The following is a 17639-nucleotide window of genomic DNA, read 5'->3' as shown; positions in this document are numbered from 1 at the left end:
GTTGAGGCAGTAGGAATCGTGAGTTTGAAACCAACGTAGGTTACATCGAAAGAGCTTATGCCAGCCAAGGTCACATTAAAAAAAAAAAAAAAAAAAAGACTCCATTTTAAAATGAAACAAATCTGGTAAAAGGGTTTTCTTCTTTCTTTGCTTCAGTCAGCATGTCAGTTGGATTGTGACAAACCAGTCTTTTTGCTTGTGTTTGAGACAGGCTCTCACTCTGTAGTATTGGCCAGCCTGGAACTTGCTATGTAAGACTAGGCTGGCCTCGAACTCACAGAGGTTCTCCTGCCTCTGCCTCCTGAGTGCTAAACTGAAAGACATGCACCACCAAAACCTAACAGGTGACAACCAGTGTGTTTGCATTGTCTTCCTTGGGCCAGGATCGGTTGCAATGGAATCCTTTGGCTTTCTAGCAGGATCTCACCTCGACTTCTCCACCTATGCAGTGGGGCTCATCTCGTGGGAGAGTAAACCATGCCTGTCCTCTGACCTCAAGTGAGGTCTTGATGTTAGCACGCTCAGCCCAGTGCTTTCGTGGGGACTTTGTCTGGGTGACGTTAGATAAGGCTTGGCTTCCATGTCCTGCCAAGGCCCCTGCCCTCTCTGAACTGAAGGGATGGTTTTGGTGTTCCCTGCAGCTTGTTTGCCAGCACTTTCCCATCCCCGTTGTTGGTGATAAGAGAACTCTGCCGTTTCACTTATTTAAGTAAAAAAGTGATCTTTTTGGGAGTCCTCAGAGTAAATCAGCCCAAAGACAGGTATACTAAATAGACTTGTGCTGCTGATTCTTTTATTTATTTTACTTTATCTGTGTTGGTGTGAAGGTTTCAGGTCCCCTGGAACTGTGGTTATAGACAGTTGTGAGCTGCCATGTGGGTGCTGGGAATTGAACCCAGATCCTCTGGAAGAACAGTCAGTGCTCTTAACTGCTGAGCCATTGCTCCAGCCCCATGCTTCTGACCCCTGACAAAGATGTGACAAGGAGCGGGTGGGGAAACCTCACTTCCAGAGTACTAGTGATGTATTATGGAGCTTGGATGTCTGTGCCCTAGCAGGTGTGACCAGTGACATAAAAAGAAAAACATTTTCTTCTTCTTCTTTTGGGCCCGTGCATCCCGGACAAGCACTCTCTACCACTAAGTGCACCCCAGTGCCATCGTTAGCTTTGTTCCCCAAACACCTGCTCTTTCCAATTTATGTTGCTTCTTCCTGGGTGGAACGTTTCCTAACAGCTAATAACGGGCAGCTTTGTGGGTGGAAGGCAGTGTGTATGTGGAAGGGTCATCCCCCCCCCTTTCTCTGTAACCTTGAATGGACTGAAAAATACAAAATGGAAGAAGAAACTCAGCGAAGATGTGTTCAGTAAAGAGAGTCAGCTGGGAGATTTTCCATGGTGTATATATTTCAGAGACTCTTAAAATCCACTTAATAAAACTGACATCCACACTTATTTGCTCCTTCTGGAAGCCTCCTGAGTTTTAATTTATAAGGTCCCTACCAAGCATCCTGCCTTCGTGGAGAGCCTAGGCCATAACAAACTTGCCAGTCCCTCCTGTACCCACTGTGGATTGGATATCCTGGCCAGTGGCCTAGATGAGAGTTAACTGTTGAATGCTCACGACAAGCTAGTCATTTGACTTTGCTGCTATTGGAGCTTATTCTTGAGAAAGCCTTGCAGTAAACCCTCCCCGTTTTATAGACGAGCAACAGCGGGTGCGGGTGTCTGTAGTACCATCTTGGGTAGACGTGTGGTATGTGTGCCAGCAGCTAAGTTATCCTCCGTGGTGGTTCGTGTTGCAGTAATTTTGGTGTCTGTAATAGCATTGGTGATCTGGGCTAAAAGTCACTAACTGATCTTTCAGGGGAAGGGTTGTTGACATAAATGTCGGTAGACTTTCTGTTGGAATGAAGGTCAGTCCGGATTTCTAGCAACGACTTTTCTGCCGTGTTGGACTGTTTCTGGAGTTAAATGGTAAGAATTCTTCACTGTTGAAGAATCTTCCTGGCCAGTCTCCTAGGACTACTGAGCTCTGGACTACAACAGCACCTGTAACCTCTCTGAGGTCAACCCCTGGGCACCAGAGAGTGGTGGTTCCCTCCGAGAGGGTGGGGCGCCCACCTCGGGGCTGAATCTGGGGCATTCTCTCTGACAGCTCTTAGTCAAGCGTCTGGAGCCCGCACCACCTCAGATTTGACGCTGAATTTCAACCTGGAAAGGCAAACGCAAGAGCGGAGAGGACAGCGTCCAGGGGACTGGCCCCAGCTCTCGCGGAGGCCGGCAGGCCTGCAGGCTTTGGGTAGGGGGCCTCTGGGGCGCGCGGGCATCAGATCGCGATCTCCGAGCCAGCGAGCGAGCGAGCGCAAGCAGATCCTGCGGCAGGAGACCGGAGAGCCCGTGCCTGGCGCGGCACGTAGACGGTCCGCCGCTGGCCGGTGCACCCGGGACTCGGGAGACAACCCTCTGGACCACACAAAAGACCCCACCCCAGGCCGCTGGTGCATTTCCTGTGGCAGCTGCGGTGGCGGCGCCGCGCGAGCCACCTATGTGCTTCCCGCAGCGCACGGACCCGGCCGGGCGGGGCGCTGGGCACGCCCCCACGCAGCCCCAGTCCCCGCGCTACGCGCCCCGCGGCGGCCGTCCACGGGCCCGCCCCCGTGTCACCACAGGCCCGGCTCCCTTTGTGTGCGGGCCGAACACCGCGGCCGCGCCATTGGCCCGCCCGCCCGGGGGGCCAGCCCCTTCCTGGCTCGCCTCATGCATATGCATGAGCGCCGGCCCCGCCCCGCCCCCTCCCGCGCGGGCGTGCGAGGCGCGCGGCGGCGGCTCCGGCTCCCTCCTCGCCGCGCGGGAGCCCGAGCGCCAGCCAGGGTGAGCCGAGCCTGCTCCCTGCGGGCGGCGGCGGCGCTCCAGCCATGTCAGCGCGCGCGAGTCTGGGCCCACCATGAGCCATGGCCATGTCCGTGAGCGCCGAGGACGACGACTATGAATCGGAGCCCGACCAGGTCGGCGGCCCGGGGTGGGGCTGAGGGAGGGACCCGCGGCACGACCCGGCGAGCTCCTGCCTGACGCGCTGAGGCGGCTGTGGCGGCCGCGACGCCGCGCGGAGGAGAAAGTTTGGCGGCCGCCGCGGCCGGCGGGCCCGGGCCGGGCGCGGGCAGGGGGCGTGTGCGGCGGGACGCGGCGCCGCGGACAATGTGGGCCTGCGGGCCTGGCCGTCGGGTGGCGCGGGCCCGGGCCCCGCGGGTGAGTTGCGGAGCGCACCGCGCCCTCCTCAGCTCGGCAGCCCGCGGCCCACGCGTTGTGCGGGGCTCAGCGGGCCCCGCGGCGCCGGCGCCTCAACGCCCCCCGCGGGCGAAGTTGCACCGGGACCGTGGTCCCCGGGGCTGGAGGACGCCCGCGGCCCGTGGGCCGTCGGCCCGAGCTTTTGTCTGGGCGCCGCGCGCTCGCCCGCCGTGGGCAGCCGAGACAGGAAGGGGCGCGAGCCGCGGCAGGCGCGGGCCATCCGGAACCCGGCTGGAGCTCTCGGCCTCGGCGGCCAGGGGAGCCAGCAGCACCTCTCTGCGAGCGAGCGGAACAAAGCTCTGGGTGTGTTTACCGCGAAGGTTTGCCCCGAGGTTCGAGTTTTGCACACCAGGGGAGAAAGTTGAGGTGCAGCTGCGTTCGAGGCGAGCACAACGTGTGAAATAGCGTTCGCAGTAAGCCGGGCCGGCCAGGTAGACAGGTCCACGGCATTAGGACTGCGATGGGGCACCTTGTCGTGTGGGCTTTGGACGGCCTGTGTCAACTGTGTCAACGAGATGCTTGTTTATCGTGCTGCTTGCGTTTCCTTTAGTGGAGCGAAGATGTTCAAGCGAAAATATCGGACCCCCGCCCCCACACACACACCCTTAGGCGCCACTGAGGAAGTAGATGGGCTCACTTGAGTCGTATTGTGCCGGTTGTTCCGCAGCTGTATGGATCGCAGGCAGGGTTCGGAGTTTTGGTTTCTTGCTTCTGCTGCACGGTGTTTAGGCATGCCCACCAGGAGTGTTAATGCGTCTCACAAGTTTTTTTTTTTTTTTTGGTTGGATGAGCACAGGGACATTTCGAGAGGTTTTGGTTTGGAATGCCTGTGCCTCAGGTAGCTCTCCGCTCTCCCTGTGTGTGAACGGCTCTCAGATTCTTGTTACATAGTTCATGCCTCGACTCATGGTTCAGTTTAGGTCTGCCTAAGTAGCCCTGCCGACAGTGTACCGTTACCATGGCATCGGAACATCTTAGTATTCGCTGGTGTCCTATAGGCTTTGGTCCATCTGGGCTGGGGCTCCTCTTACCTCTTTTTCCAGTTTGTTTATAGCCTGTGCTCCAATGCCTTTGACAGGATAAGACTATCTCGGAGCTATTTTTGTTTGTTTTGGTTCCCGAGACAGCGTCGAGCTGTTTGTTGTTGTAGTAGTAGTACTCTTGCCTTAGTGCGCCCATTTTGAGGTCCTGCTCTTTCTGAGGGAGACTGCTATTAGGAAGGGGCCTAGTCTTGTAGTTGTAGTCAGGTGGTTTTTCCTCTTTGCATGGTCAAGCTGGGAATAGCACTTGTAGAGCAGTTAGCAAGAGACATTTTCTCCAGGTTTTCATTTACACTTTATAAAGATTTCCCCTGTTCACGTTTACTAGGCAGACAGCATTCTGTCTGTCAAGGCCTTGAGCAGCTGTTTTTTTCTGAGTCCCTACAGAGTTGATGTCAGCTCAGGTACTTTGCATTTTGGGGAGTATTTTAGGCTGTGGCTCATCGAACTTTGACTCCCCTACCTCTCCCACCACAGTTTTCATTAGTTCTGTCGCCCTGGGAATCTTTGTAGCCCAGAAGAGTAGATTGTCCTAAGGACCCTGAACCCATGTATGACTTGGGTAAGCTTGCCAGCACCAAGGCCCCAGCTCTTCCCTGGGAGCTCCCTCCCTGTACCTTATTCTTCTAGCTAATGTCTTTGGTCCCTCCTAAGGGGGGTGCTGGAGTCCTGACATGTAGATACCAAGTACACTTGGCCACCTGCAGAATGGAAAACCTCCCTGGATGGATGACTTGTTGGGGAGCCAGTGGTTCAGCTGATCAAATTGGAGCCCTTGTCAAGAGTTCTGGTTATCCCATGAAAGTCCTTGCTTAGCCAGGGACTGTCATTCAGGCCTGGGCAGTATCAAGCTCCTCCCCTCCCCCTTTTCTTTTGGTTTTGTGAGACAGGGCTTCTGTGTGTAGCCCTGGCTGTCCTGAAATTTACTGTGCAAGGCTGACCTCCAACTCATTGAGATCTCCCTGCCTCTGCTTCCTGAGTACCGGGATTAAAGGTGATCACCGCCTTGTGAGGTTTATTTAGGCCTGTCTACTCAGCTAACCCACCCAGCTGTGGGATACTTGGTTAATCTATGTAAACACACACACACACACACACACCCATCTTTCACCAGCCATCCAGGGTTCCACAAATGTCACAGCCTATGGACTAGCCGGGAAGTGTTGGCCAGACAGAGAGCAACACTATCAGGAAACCCTTTGCTTGATCTTTGCTGTTATGCACCATGTTGTGTGCAGTTTCCCATCAGAGTGCATCAGAAATATCCTCAGATCTGCTTTTCACTTTGAGGAAGTGTCAGTAAGAGTTTATTCTGTCTTGGACGATTTATTTTAGTCCTGGGAAATAGTAATAGCTTTTATTTTCTTTCCAATGAAAGTGACTACTGCTGGGTGAAAATAATACCTAGAAAATTATAGAGCAAAACTCTCAGAAATTTTGTAGAGATAGTCACTGCGTCACCTATTTACTGTGTAGGTTGTTTTGTTTTATTTTGTGGTGGTCTGCCTGCTTTGGTTATATGTTTTCATTTTTTCAAGACAGACTGACCATTCTGTCTTGAACTCAAGGCTGGCCTTGAACTCACACACAGAGATCTGCCTACCTATGCCTCCCAAGTGCTGGGATTGCAGCCATGTACCACCACTGCCTGGCTTCAAAGGGGTATATTTTTGGCATCGGGGTCTTTCTTAATATCCCAGGAAGTCCTTGAACTTTATATTCTCCTGCTTCAACCTCCTGAGTACTGGAAGTATGCCAATAAACCTGTCATTATAGTTTTTTAAACTGTGTGTGCAGGCGTGCACACACACCCAAGCACACATGTATGTTCATATGCCGTGGCATTATTGGGGCATATGGTTCAGAGTAAAGCCTGTGGGAATTGGTTTTTTTCTTCCACTATGTGGGCCCTAGCGATCAATCCCAAGTGGCTGAGCACTGGGCTACCTTGCTAGCACTTTCTGTTTCTCCTGTGGTCTTTCTGACCCTCCCCTTTAGTATTGGCCTTTAGCTTCATGGGTAGCCAGGATTGACCCCTCTGTTCACCTCCCAAATGTTTAAATTATAGGGGTGGGCTACTATATCCATACCCAGCTCAATAGTGAACATCTGAAGATATATGGGAAAATTTAGAAATTTTGTGGTTGTGTGTTTTTCTAGGTGAAAAGTCCCAACAGGGTTTCTCTGTGTATCTTTGTAGACCAAGCTGCCCTTGAACTCAAAGAGATCCGCCTGCCTCTGCTTCCCCACTGCTGGGGTTAAAGGTGTGTGCCACCACCACCCAGCCCGTTATTGTCTTCTTTCTTACCTCCAGTACATAAACCTAGAACCTTCCCTGTCACCTGCAGGTATGATATATCCCAGGCCTCAGAACACTGGTCATATCTAACTTTTTTTGTGTTTGTGGCATATCTATCATGCTTGAGGAATTTGAGGCTAGGCTTGACTCTTGATGTCAGCAGGATACAGTATTAGTATGTTTAAAAGACACAGGGGCCAGGCGTTGGTGTCTCATGCCTTTAATCCCAGCCAGAGGCGGGTGGATCTCTTGAGTTCAAGGCCAGCCTGGTCTACAGAGCTAGTTCCAGGACAGGCTCCAAAGCAATACAGAGAAGCCCTGTCTTGGAAAAACAAAAACAAACAAAAAACCCACAGGAATAAATGGCAGTGAGTGGTTGTTTTTGTTTTGTTTTTGGATTGGGGGGGGTGGGTTCAAGACAGTGTTTCTCTGTGTAACAGCCCTGGCTGTCTGAAACTCCATCACTCTGTAGACCAGGCTGGTCTCCACCTACCACCCAGCTGGCAGTGGTATTCTTTATTGTAGGTTGGTGGGAAATTTAGACCTGCCCCCCTTCCCAGTTTTGGGAATTGAACTCAGGTCCCTTTTATTTTGTGTATTGTTTGTTTGTTTTTAGAGGGTTTCTCTGGTTTTGGAGGCTGTCCTGGAACTAGCTCTTGTAGATCAGGCTGGTCTCTGAACTCAGAGATCCGCCTGCCTCTGCCTCCTGAGTGCTGGGATTAAAGGCGTGTGCCACCACCACCCAGCCCCATTCTTCCCTTTAAAAATTACATTTGTCCTATTTGTTCACACTCGGGTATACTTACTATGTGCAAGGAGATCAGAAGACAACATGTGAGTGGGTTCTTTTGGGATCAAACTTAGGGTATCAGGCACAGTGGCAGGCCTCTTCAGCCACTAAGCTATCTTGTCTACTTCCTTTACTTTTTTTGTTTGTTTGTTTTTTGAGACAGGGTTTTTTTCTGTGGTTTTGGGCGATGTCCTGGAACTACCTCTTGCAAACCAGGCTGGTCTTGAACTCACAGAGTTCTGCCTGCCTCTGCCTCCCAAGTGCTGGGACTAAAGGCATGCACCACCACCGCTTGGCTCGACTTCCTTTACTTTTCATTTTATTTTTCTTTATTACTGTTTTCTTCTTACTTTTTATTTTGAGATAGAGGCTCACTCTAGCCCAGACAGGCCTTGAATTTTTGATCTTCCTACTCCCAAGCAGTTCATTCCCAATGTGCTTCTTTCCTTTGGCTTGCTCCCTAATTCCTGCAAATTGTTTCCTGAAACTCATTGTTGCTCCAGATAGAGAGAAATTCATCCTGCCTGTACCCCTATATTCTACCCTTAACCAGGGTCCTGAATTGTCCCCTGCTGTCATCACGTTTTGCCTCTGTTCATACCCTCAATTTTTAGCTGATCTCTGTATTTTGTCTTGCTCACTGCCCACAAAATCTCCATTTCCCCATACTATTGCCAGAACATAGTAGTCCTACTACCCCCGTGTGTGAAGCCTTGTACACACTTGGTGTTTTTCCTTGACATGGCCTAAGAGGTCCTGCAGATTAGGTTCCTTCTACCTCAGAGCTCTTTTCCAGAAGTTTTGCTGAGCTGTTTGTAGTTCTTGGCTGTGTCATGTACTTTCACATCTCTATTTTATTCTTCTTTCTGCCTAGATTGTCCACTCCCTAACCCCACCCTTTCCACTGTCCTTGTAGTCCCCTTCTCCCTCTGTTTCCCATCTGCTGTGATCTGGGTCTGCCTTTCCCAGAAGATGAGGCATCTCTGCTGGGTTTGCATACCAGAGTCTAGGCTTTAGAGCTGTTACCTAGGCTCATAGCTTAGTTTTCTTTTATCAGCAATGTGACATTGGGCAGTTTGCTTATTTGTAAGTGGACATAATAATTCCTACCTTATAAGCTATTGATACATACAAATATATTATTAAAAAGTGACTAGCACTTCAGAGTTAGCTTATGCTAAGTGTTACATTTACGTGGTTTCTATATTTCTCCTTTCAGACTGTAATGTCTTTACAAGTAGGCTACATAGCTTACTCATCTCAGTAGTCTGAGGATTTAGCACTGAATGTGGTTCATAATTTACAGCCAGAAAACACTTGGGTGGGTGGGTGAGTGGGTGAATATGTGAATGAGGGGGTTAATGAATGAATCCCAGTGCACATGGCAGAGTCTTGCTGCTAGTGATGCTGAGCATCTTGTCCTTGTTTGTTGGCCATTTGTGTGTTTTATATTTTGTAAGAGCTAGCTATTAAAATCCTTTGTCCATTAAAAACAGGTTTATGTATGTTTTGCCTGCACGTGTGCCTATTCACTTTGTGCATGCAATGCCCACAGAGGCCAGGAGAGGGCATCAGATCCCCTGGAACTAGAGTTACAGGTGGTAGGTTACTTTTGGGTACAGGAATTGAACCCAAGTCCTGAAAGGGCAGCCAATGCTTTTCATCATGGAGCCATCTTTCCAGCTCTCCTTTTGCCCAATTTTAAGTTGACATGTTTGTCTTCTTATTTAGTTTTTATTCTAGCTCTAACTGCTTAGATGATAAACAAATATTTTCTAGTAGATTTTTTTTTTTTAGTTTTTCTTTGGAAAAACATGGAAACTTTTCATTTTTGAGGAAGTCTAATTTTATATTTTTCCTTCGATATTTTTCCTTTGGTTGTCATATCCAAGGAAGCTTTATGCTTAGGACTCTGATCTGTTTTGGGGTTGTCTTTTGTATGTAGCGTGAGGTGGGATCTTGTCTTCATTCTTTTTTTGGTTTTGGTTTTTCAAGACAGGGTTTCTCTGTGTAGACCAGGCTGACCTCACTCATTGAGACCTGGCTGCTTCTGCCTCCCAAGTGCTAGGACTAAAGGCATGTGCTACCACCACCCGGTTCCTGTCTTCATTCTTTTTGCATGTGGATTTCCACATTTCTCATCACCTTTTATTGATTAAAAAAATTCTTTCCCTGACTTACTTTTTATTTTATTTTTTGGTACCCTTGTTGAAACAATTTGGTAAAAGGTAAATTTGTTTTTAGACCCTCAGTTTTTCCCCATAATCTTTGTGTTCCTGTGCCAGCACCACAGCTTATTATTGACTGTCTTTTGTAATAAATTTTGAAACCACAAAGTTCAAAATCTTCCACTTTATTATTTTTTTCCTACTTCTCCTTTTCATTGTTTTCGGTTCTGAGGATCGAATTCACAGTCTCCTGCGTGGTAGCATACAACTGAACTCTCCTTAGCTCTGACTTTATCATTTTAAAGAAAACATTTGTGTGCATGTATGTCACATAGATATGGGACTAGAAAGAGTCTACCCATGACTTCCTGGAAGTTAGAACCTGGTAGATAGGAGATACTCATTAGATATTGAGAGAATGAATGAACCTTCTTAATAACATTTCCTTTATGGGTTGGTGTACACCTTCAATCCCAACACTCCACGAGGATCTCTACTACAATTGAGGCCTGCCAGGGCTGTATAGTATAGTAAGGCATTTCCTTACATCCTTTTAAGGGAGATGCTTTTGAATTGGTCCTGGGGAGAGAACCCTTTAAAAGTATGCGTGTTCCAGGTTTATTTTTGTTTCAATTTGTTTTGTGTGTATTTGTTTGTTTGCTTATGTTTTATTGTTTGTTTTTTGTTTTTTTCAACACAGGGTTTCTCTGTATTGCTTTGGAGCCTGCCCTGGAACTGTGTCTATAGACCAGGCTGGCCTTGAACTCACAGAGATCCGCCTGTCTCTGCCATGGGCCACAAGGCCTGGCTATGTATTCCAGTTTTTTATAATCTTTTTGTTTGTTTGTTTGTTTGTTTGCATAGGTTTTCTCTGTGTACCCTTGGCTGTCCTGGAACTAGCTCTGTAGACCAGGCTAGCCTTAAACCCATGGGGATCCACTTGCCTCTTCCTCCACCTCCCAAGTACTAGGACTAAAGGTGTATACCATAATTGTCCAGCTATAATCCTTTTTAATGAACTAAAAATGTGGATCACTTGGGCTGAGTGGATCACTTGGGCTGATTAGATCAACAAGTGGGGGCTGGGTACATACTTAAGTTTGGAGAGTGCACTGATCCCTGGGCTCCATTCCAGCACCACATAAGCTAGGGGTGGTATATATACCTGTATTCTCGGCACCTAGGAGGTGGACAAGAGAATCAGGAGTTTAAAGTCACCCTTGGCTACCTGGTAAATCCAGGGCCAGCCTGGAACCCTAATAAATAAATAAACTCAATAGATGATCTTGAAGCTGGCATGATGGCTGTTGTTATTTCATAGTGGAATAAAGGGTAGAGTGGAGTTCAGCCTTGTTTGAAGGTTTAGGGGGTACACAAAGGATAGTTAAGGTTTATGTCAAAATGAGGTGGCTTTGACTAATTCATATTCCTTTTGTCTTCACACTGTCTAGAGTCTGCTGCCATGGGGTTTTCTGCTTGGTTATTCAGAGTCCTAGTTGGATGCTTTGTTGATTTTTGTTTGTTTTGTTTTGGGTGGTTTTTTGTTTGTTTGTTTGTTTGTTTTTGTTTGTTTTGTGATTTGTTTTTTGGAGACACTGTCTATGTGGCCCTGGCTATCTTGGGGCTCCCTTTGGAGACCAGGCTGGGCTTGAATTTACCAGCGATCTGCCAGTGTCTGACCAAATGCTGAGGTTAAAGGTGTTCACCAATACCCCAGCTCTAGTTGGAGGTTTTGGGTTTTTTGTTTTGTTGGGGTCTTTTTGTTTGTTTGTTTGTTTTTGGTTTCTTGAGTCAGGGATTCTCTGTGTAATAGTCCTGGCTATCCTGTAACTCTAGACAAGGCTGGCCTCCCTCGAACTCACAACAGAGATCCACCTGCCTCTGCCTCCTGAGTGCTGAGATTAAAGGTGTGTGCCACCACACCTGGCCTAGTTTTAACATGCCAGCTGGTTAACATAGCCAAGACGTCTCTCTAGCTAGATTTACAGAGAAGGCTCAGGAATCAAGTTCCAGGAAACAACTTCTTTGAAGGTGTTCTCTGTCATTTTCCAGGATGTCTCTGCTAGTTAGGTCTAGGCAGATTCACGTTATAGAGATAGGAAGTTTGATTTCCGATGCATGTTTGCTTTGGAAAGTAAGGGACAGTAAACCATCATCTGGCCTTGACAGCCTTTGGCATGCAACAGAATAACATAACTTTGGACTGGATTTCTTTAGTTTCTCATGCAAGAGACCAGTCAATGGAATTCCCTGTACCAAGGGCCCAAGATACGCTCTCCTTGGTTCTTCCCTTGGAGGTGGATGGTGTGCTTGCGTTCTCTCTCTCTCTCTCTCTCTCTGCCTGCCTGCCTGCCTAACCTGAGGCTCCCAAAAAAGGACTCATGTCATTGCCACATTTCTAAGTTTGAAGAGTGAGTTGTGAAGACACTGACCCCTAACAGAAGGAACAAAAGGCACAGTGTGCTGTAAGGAGAAGACACCCTCTGGGTTCTCCTTTTGACAGACAACACTGCTGCTTTTCAGGCATTTCTGTTGTTGCTGTTGGGCAGTTGCTGAGCAGGCCCATAGTCTATGTGTGCCGTTCTCAATTTTCACAAAGCTCTAGGCACTGGTTGTACTATACTTACTTGATACAGCAGACCTGACTTGGCTTGATATATACAGTGTAAAGGCTGTTGTTGTGTCTCACTAAAGCTATAAGCATGGTAGAACTGGAGATACGTGTGTTTGGGGGAAGCCCAGACCCATTTTAAGGACAAAGAGTGTCTATGGGACCCTCTGCTACTTGAAGGAAGAGTGACTAGTGGATAGGGCCCCAGTCCTGCTCATCTTTGTTTCTGGTCCATGGGCCAGAAACCCTGCAATAGCAAATTGAGATTCAGAGCAGATAGAGTGGGGCTATCAAAGGCTTTCTTTCTGTCTTAGGACTTGGGCCTGTAGAGGCCTGGCAACTTCCTTGAATGTTACAGACTGCTAGGAAAAGTTTTGTTTGAGAGACGATAGTGATTGATAATGTGGCTATTCACAGAGAAAGGTTGAATCCTTTTCTTTCTAATGTGGACAGGTGTCCTAGAAAGCCCCTGAGGTCAGGGGAGCTGTGTATTATGGGAAAGGGTCCCTGGAAGTTTGCAAAACTGCACAGTAATAGCTCTTCAGGCCTGCAGGATAGGATTCTCTGCAAAGTCAAGGATGACAAAGCCTGAAAAGTGACTTTAAATATTAGGTGGCAGTTAGGCTAGTAGGCTTCAACATGAGCAGTGCCCTCCCTAGCAGAGGGACTAACCTTGTCCCAGTAAACTTGTGTTACAAAAGGGTGCTTTAGACCAGTCATTTTCAACCTTTCTAATGCTATGACCTTTTAGTATAGTTCTTCATGTTGTGCTGACCCCCACAAGATATTTTTGCTGCTACTTCATAACTGTTACTTTGCTACTGTTATGAATTGTAATGTAAAGATCTGTGTTTTCTGGTGATCTTAGGCGACCCCTGTGATAGGGTTGTTTGGCTTCCAGGACTCCGGTTCTACTTTAGACAGTACTATCTTCTGTGCTGTCCTTCCTGTCTCAGAGCCTTGGTGGACTGTAGTTACCTTGGCAGGTCCACCACGCATCTTGGATTTGTAGGAGGCTCTGGGGCTGGGGACTAGAGGCAAGAACTACAGCTGTTTGAGCATTGCTCTTTTTGTTATTGTTTGTGTTTCAAGACAGGTCTTCTCTGTGTAGCCTGTGTGTCCTGGAACTCACTCTGTAGACCAGGCTGTCCTCAAACTCAAAGAGCTCCCCCTGCCTCTGCCTCCCTAGTGCTGGGATTAAAGATGTGCACCACCACTGACTGGCTGAACACTGTTTTACTTTTATTTGGTCTGTAGTCCTTGGTGTTTCTTGGCTTACAGAAGGATGCCAGGCAGATGGCACTTTTCCCTGTCTTCATTTGTGTTCCCACTATATATGTCTGCCTGTATCCAAGTTTACTCCTTTCAAAAGGTTATCTGTCATACAATTTGAACTTACCTGACTTGCCCTCCTTTTTAACCCAGTTGTGCCAAGTAATATCTTAATAGGGTTACTTTCTGCGGTATCAAGGTTGCCAACTTAAGCATCTCTTGCTTGGTACAGTTCAACCTGAAACCCACTCCTAGGTGCTTGACTGCCCCTGGAGCCTCCCTCCCCTCTCATTTATTTGTTCCATCTTCTCCACCAGAACCGGGTGGTGGGTCGGCCTAAGGGCAAGTTGGGCCCTGCCTCAGCGGTGAAGTTGGCTGCCAACCGAACAACGGCAGGAGCTCGCCGGCGCCGGACGCGATGCCGCAAGTGCGAGGCCTGCCTACGGACGGAGTGCGGAGAGTGCCACTTTTGCAAGGACATGAAGAAGTTTGGAGGCCCCGGGCGCATGAAGCAGAGCTGCATCATGCGCCAGTGCATCGCGGTGAGTTCACAGGGGGCCTGGGCAGGGCGCTGGGCCTCTGCTTCCAGATTGCTGGGCTGTCCCACGCCTTTCTTGCCCTAGAGGAGCTCCTTATGGAGTGAAGGGGTTCTGGTGACATTCTTTTCAACTATACTTGGTTGTGCTGAGTAGCCTTGCCATGTGTCAGGCTCCTGTTTGTTACCTGGTGGTCTGTAACTATTCCCTTCCTGAAATGACTTGAGTACTTTGAAGTCCCTCTTATTAAAGAGGTCATGGCAGCCTGTCTTTTGATTGTGACCCTGTTGCCAACATTTATGGTCCAGTTCATAAGATTCTGAGCCCTTCCTTCCTTCCTGTCCTTTGTTCATAATTAGAAGTTTGGGTGGAAGGACCATTTTGTTCTAGACAAGGAGTGATATGTGGTATGGGGAAGCTGTGTCCATGGAGAATATGGCCAGCCCCTGGAGACACTTCACACTTCTTTGTGACAACCTGACCAGTTCTGGAGTTCAATTTTAGTTCCCTCTTCCACATACTCTCAGACTTTGCCTTCCCTGAGGCACTGCTCTCTGGAGGCCCAGTGGTCTTCCTCCTGCCCCATTGAAAAGCTGGCTTAGCTGGAGTAACCAGATTCCTCCACCCTGGTGAACTGGTCCATAAGTTCAGCATGGTATGGGGTGAGTGAGCCTTTTCTCCCTGAATTGAATGCTCCTGACCCCCAAACCCCAAGCCGTAGCACCTTCCCCTTCTTCCTGTGTACATAACTGATTTGTTGTCTATTACTTGTGGTAAAGGAAAAACAAAACAAATCAAAAAAAAAAAAAAAACAAAAACAAAAACAAAAAAACACACACACCATAAAATTTGCCAACTTCTCTTTTTTAAGCATATGGCACATGAGTGTTAATTTTGTGTATGTCTGTGCTGCTGATCTAGAAGGCATTTTCATCTTCCTAGAAACCACATAGCATTTTCAGTTTCTGAGAGTTTAACCACTGTAGATACTATGTATATGTGAAATGGACGGTCATTTTAAGAGTGCTTTATTTTACTTAGCATACTATACTTAAAGATACAGTTGTCCACATGACAGAATTGTTTTAATTTAAAATTTTTGTATGTTTGTTTATTGTGCCATGGTCTTGCCTTGTAGTCCTGCTGCCATCAGCTTCCCACATGCTGGAATGATAGATGTGTGCCACCCCACCAACCTGGCCCAGAAAAAATGTATTAATGTTGATATATATATTTGTTTTTGTACTCTGAGTGTGGGTATTTGAGTTGTTTCTATGTCTTGCCTCTTGTGAATAATGCTGAAATGAACATGAATACTGGAATGCATCTGTGGGCAGAAGTGGAACTGTTGGATCATAATTTGGTTTTTAGTTTTTGAGTAATTTCCATAGTGGTGATACAATTTACACTGCATGAGAAGTGGAGAGATTCCATCTCTCTACATCTTTGGCCACATTATTTTTTTGCTCTAATAAGTATTACCCTAATAATGATTGATGTTGAACACCTTTTCATGTTCATGTTAGCCATTTTTATATCTTCTTTCAAGTCCTTTGCCTGTTTTTAAGTTGGATTTTTTTTGTGTGTGCTTTGTTTTGATGAGTTGTAGAAATTCTTTATATATTCTGCATTTTATTCCTCAAAATTAAGTGCAAGTCTTTGTGTTTTAGACTTATTTACTTTTTTATATGTATGATTGTTTTGCCATTGCATATACGCACCATATGTGTACATTGTATGAATGCTTTGACTGTGTTTTGCTCTGTTCACCACTGTGTATGGCTGATGCACACAGAGGCCAGAAAGAGGTGTCAGGTCCCCTGGAACTGGAGTTATAGGCAATTGTGAGCCACCAAATAAATGGGTGCTGGGAATTGAACCTTCATCATGCCTTTAATTAATCTTAGCACTCAGGCAGGCTGATCTCTGTGAGTTCAAGGCCATTCTGGTCTACATAAAATTTCAGCCAGAGCTGTAGAGAGACCTGTCTACCCCCCCATCCCCAGACATGGTTTCTCTGTGGCTGGCCTGAAATTAGCTCTTGTAGACCAGGCTGGCCTGGAACTCACAGAGATCCACCTGCCTTTGCCTTCAGAGTGCTGGGATAAAAGGCAGGCACCACCAGTGTCCAGCCTAGACCTGTCTTTCTTAAAAAAAAAAAAAAAAAAGGGGGGGGGGAACCCTTTGGGAAATATCAGACAGAAGATTGTGGGATGAGGAGACATTAGCCACCTTGGTATTCGGGAAAACAAAGACAATTCACTTGAAAACAAAGACAACTCACTGAAATCCAAGGAAAAGTTGTGTTCTCTCATTATCTGAAGCAGCAAATAGTGGTTTTTGGAGAACGAGAAAAGGCAGAAAGGCCCCCGATGAGGTGAACAAGGTCAGAGAAACTGCACAGGAAACTGTCAGGGCATCTAAAATAAGGAGCTCAGCCGAGGCATCAATAGAAAGGAACAGGTATCTGAGGTTGAAGACTGAGTTTGAGGTGCCAGAGGTGAAGCTGCTCAGAGATCCTGGCATGAAGATAAGCTAGGGTAGCAAGGAGAATGCCAGTGTGAGAAGCCACATGGAGACAAGGAGCCTAAAGGAGTAAGACTCTATACATCAAGGGCTTGGCTAGGGGGTAGGGCATGTGAGTCACAGGCAGTTAAAGGGGAAGTGCTAGAGGAAGGCTAACCCTCAAAGAGGTTGAGGCAGGAGGATTGACAAAAGTGTGAGGCCAGACTGTTTGTTCAGAATGTAGCAGTTGCCAAATCAGTCTAGGCTACAGATGTTGGGGGGAGAGTAGCCAATTTAAGAAGCTATGTGGAGATGGAGAAAGCAAGACAGGAGTCTCTTCCTTGCTAACAAGGCTGTGCAAGGAGGCACCTAGTCAGTCAGGCATCTACAGAGATAAGATGGTACAGCACACGATTCCTGTATCTTTCTACTTGTGCAAAGATAGTCATGGGTCACTTCCAGTTGTGCCAAGGTCTAGGCTACACTGTTCTCAAAACCAGTAGTTTTCATAAGCAGACTCTTTAAAATTGTGGGTTGCTTTTTTGTTTGTTTGTTTTTGAGATAAGGTCTCTCTGTGTAATACTGGCTGGCTTCAAACTCATTGGAACCCACCTGCCTGCCTCTGTTTCTGCCTTTGAATGCTAGGAATAAAGGTATCTGTCACTATCCCCAGACTCACAAAGACGTTTTAACTTATCTGTGGAATGTATGCATCCCAGCTTATGTTGAGGTCCTTGTAAAGCAGTTTAATTAAAACTAAAGGTACTTCCACTGGGTACTAGGCACAAGAAGGCTGAATATGTGCCTTGGCCCATAACCTCCCTGTGTATCATCATGTATAGCAATTGTCAAATTATATGGCCTTAAGAAATGACAAGGACCCTAAAAATTACAATTGAGAAATAAAAAATGTTTTATATTCATTTATAAAGTAAGAATGTTCACAAATGGCATGTGTTTATGAGAGCCAGCTCTATATTTTCAAAAGTAATTAGTAAGGGGAGAGAGTAGCATTGCTGATGTTTCTATAAATCTCTTGTATCTGGCTCATAATTGCTTTTTTGGTTTTTTGAGACATAGTTTCTTTGTGTAATAGCTCTGGCTGTCCTGGATCTGGCTCTGTAGACCAGGC

The 17639-nt window shown here is 47.2% G+C and overlaps 1 protein-coding gene across 8 annotated transcripts in view; it reads left to right on the top strand.

Moving 5' to 3' along the window:
* Positions 1-17639, top strand: part of Kdm2b (lysine demethylase 2B) — a 114498-nt gene that overhangs the window by 82925 nt on the left and 13934 nt on the right. For all 8 annotated transcript variants that reach the window (XM_051176624.1, XM_051176622.1, XM_051176623.1 and 5 more), the window contains one exon: positions 13784-14008. In XM_051176624.1, the coding sequence (XP_051032581.1) occupies positions 13784-14008 (225 nt within the window). The remainder of the gene's footprint in view (positions 1-13783; positions 14009-17639) is intronic.

This window comes from Phodopus roborovskii, unplaced genomic scaffold, assembly GCF_943737965.1.
Source record: "Phodopus roborovskii unplaced genomic scaffold, PHOROB, whole genome shotgun sequence".
Lineage (NCBI taxonomy): Eukaryota > Metazoa > Chordata > Mammalia > Rodentia > Cricetidae > Phodopus > Phodopus roborovskii.
Note: the sequence above shows the minus strand (reverse complement) of the source record. Positions and strands in the feature narration are given on the sequence as shown.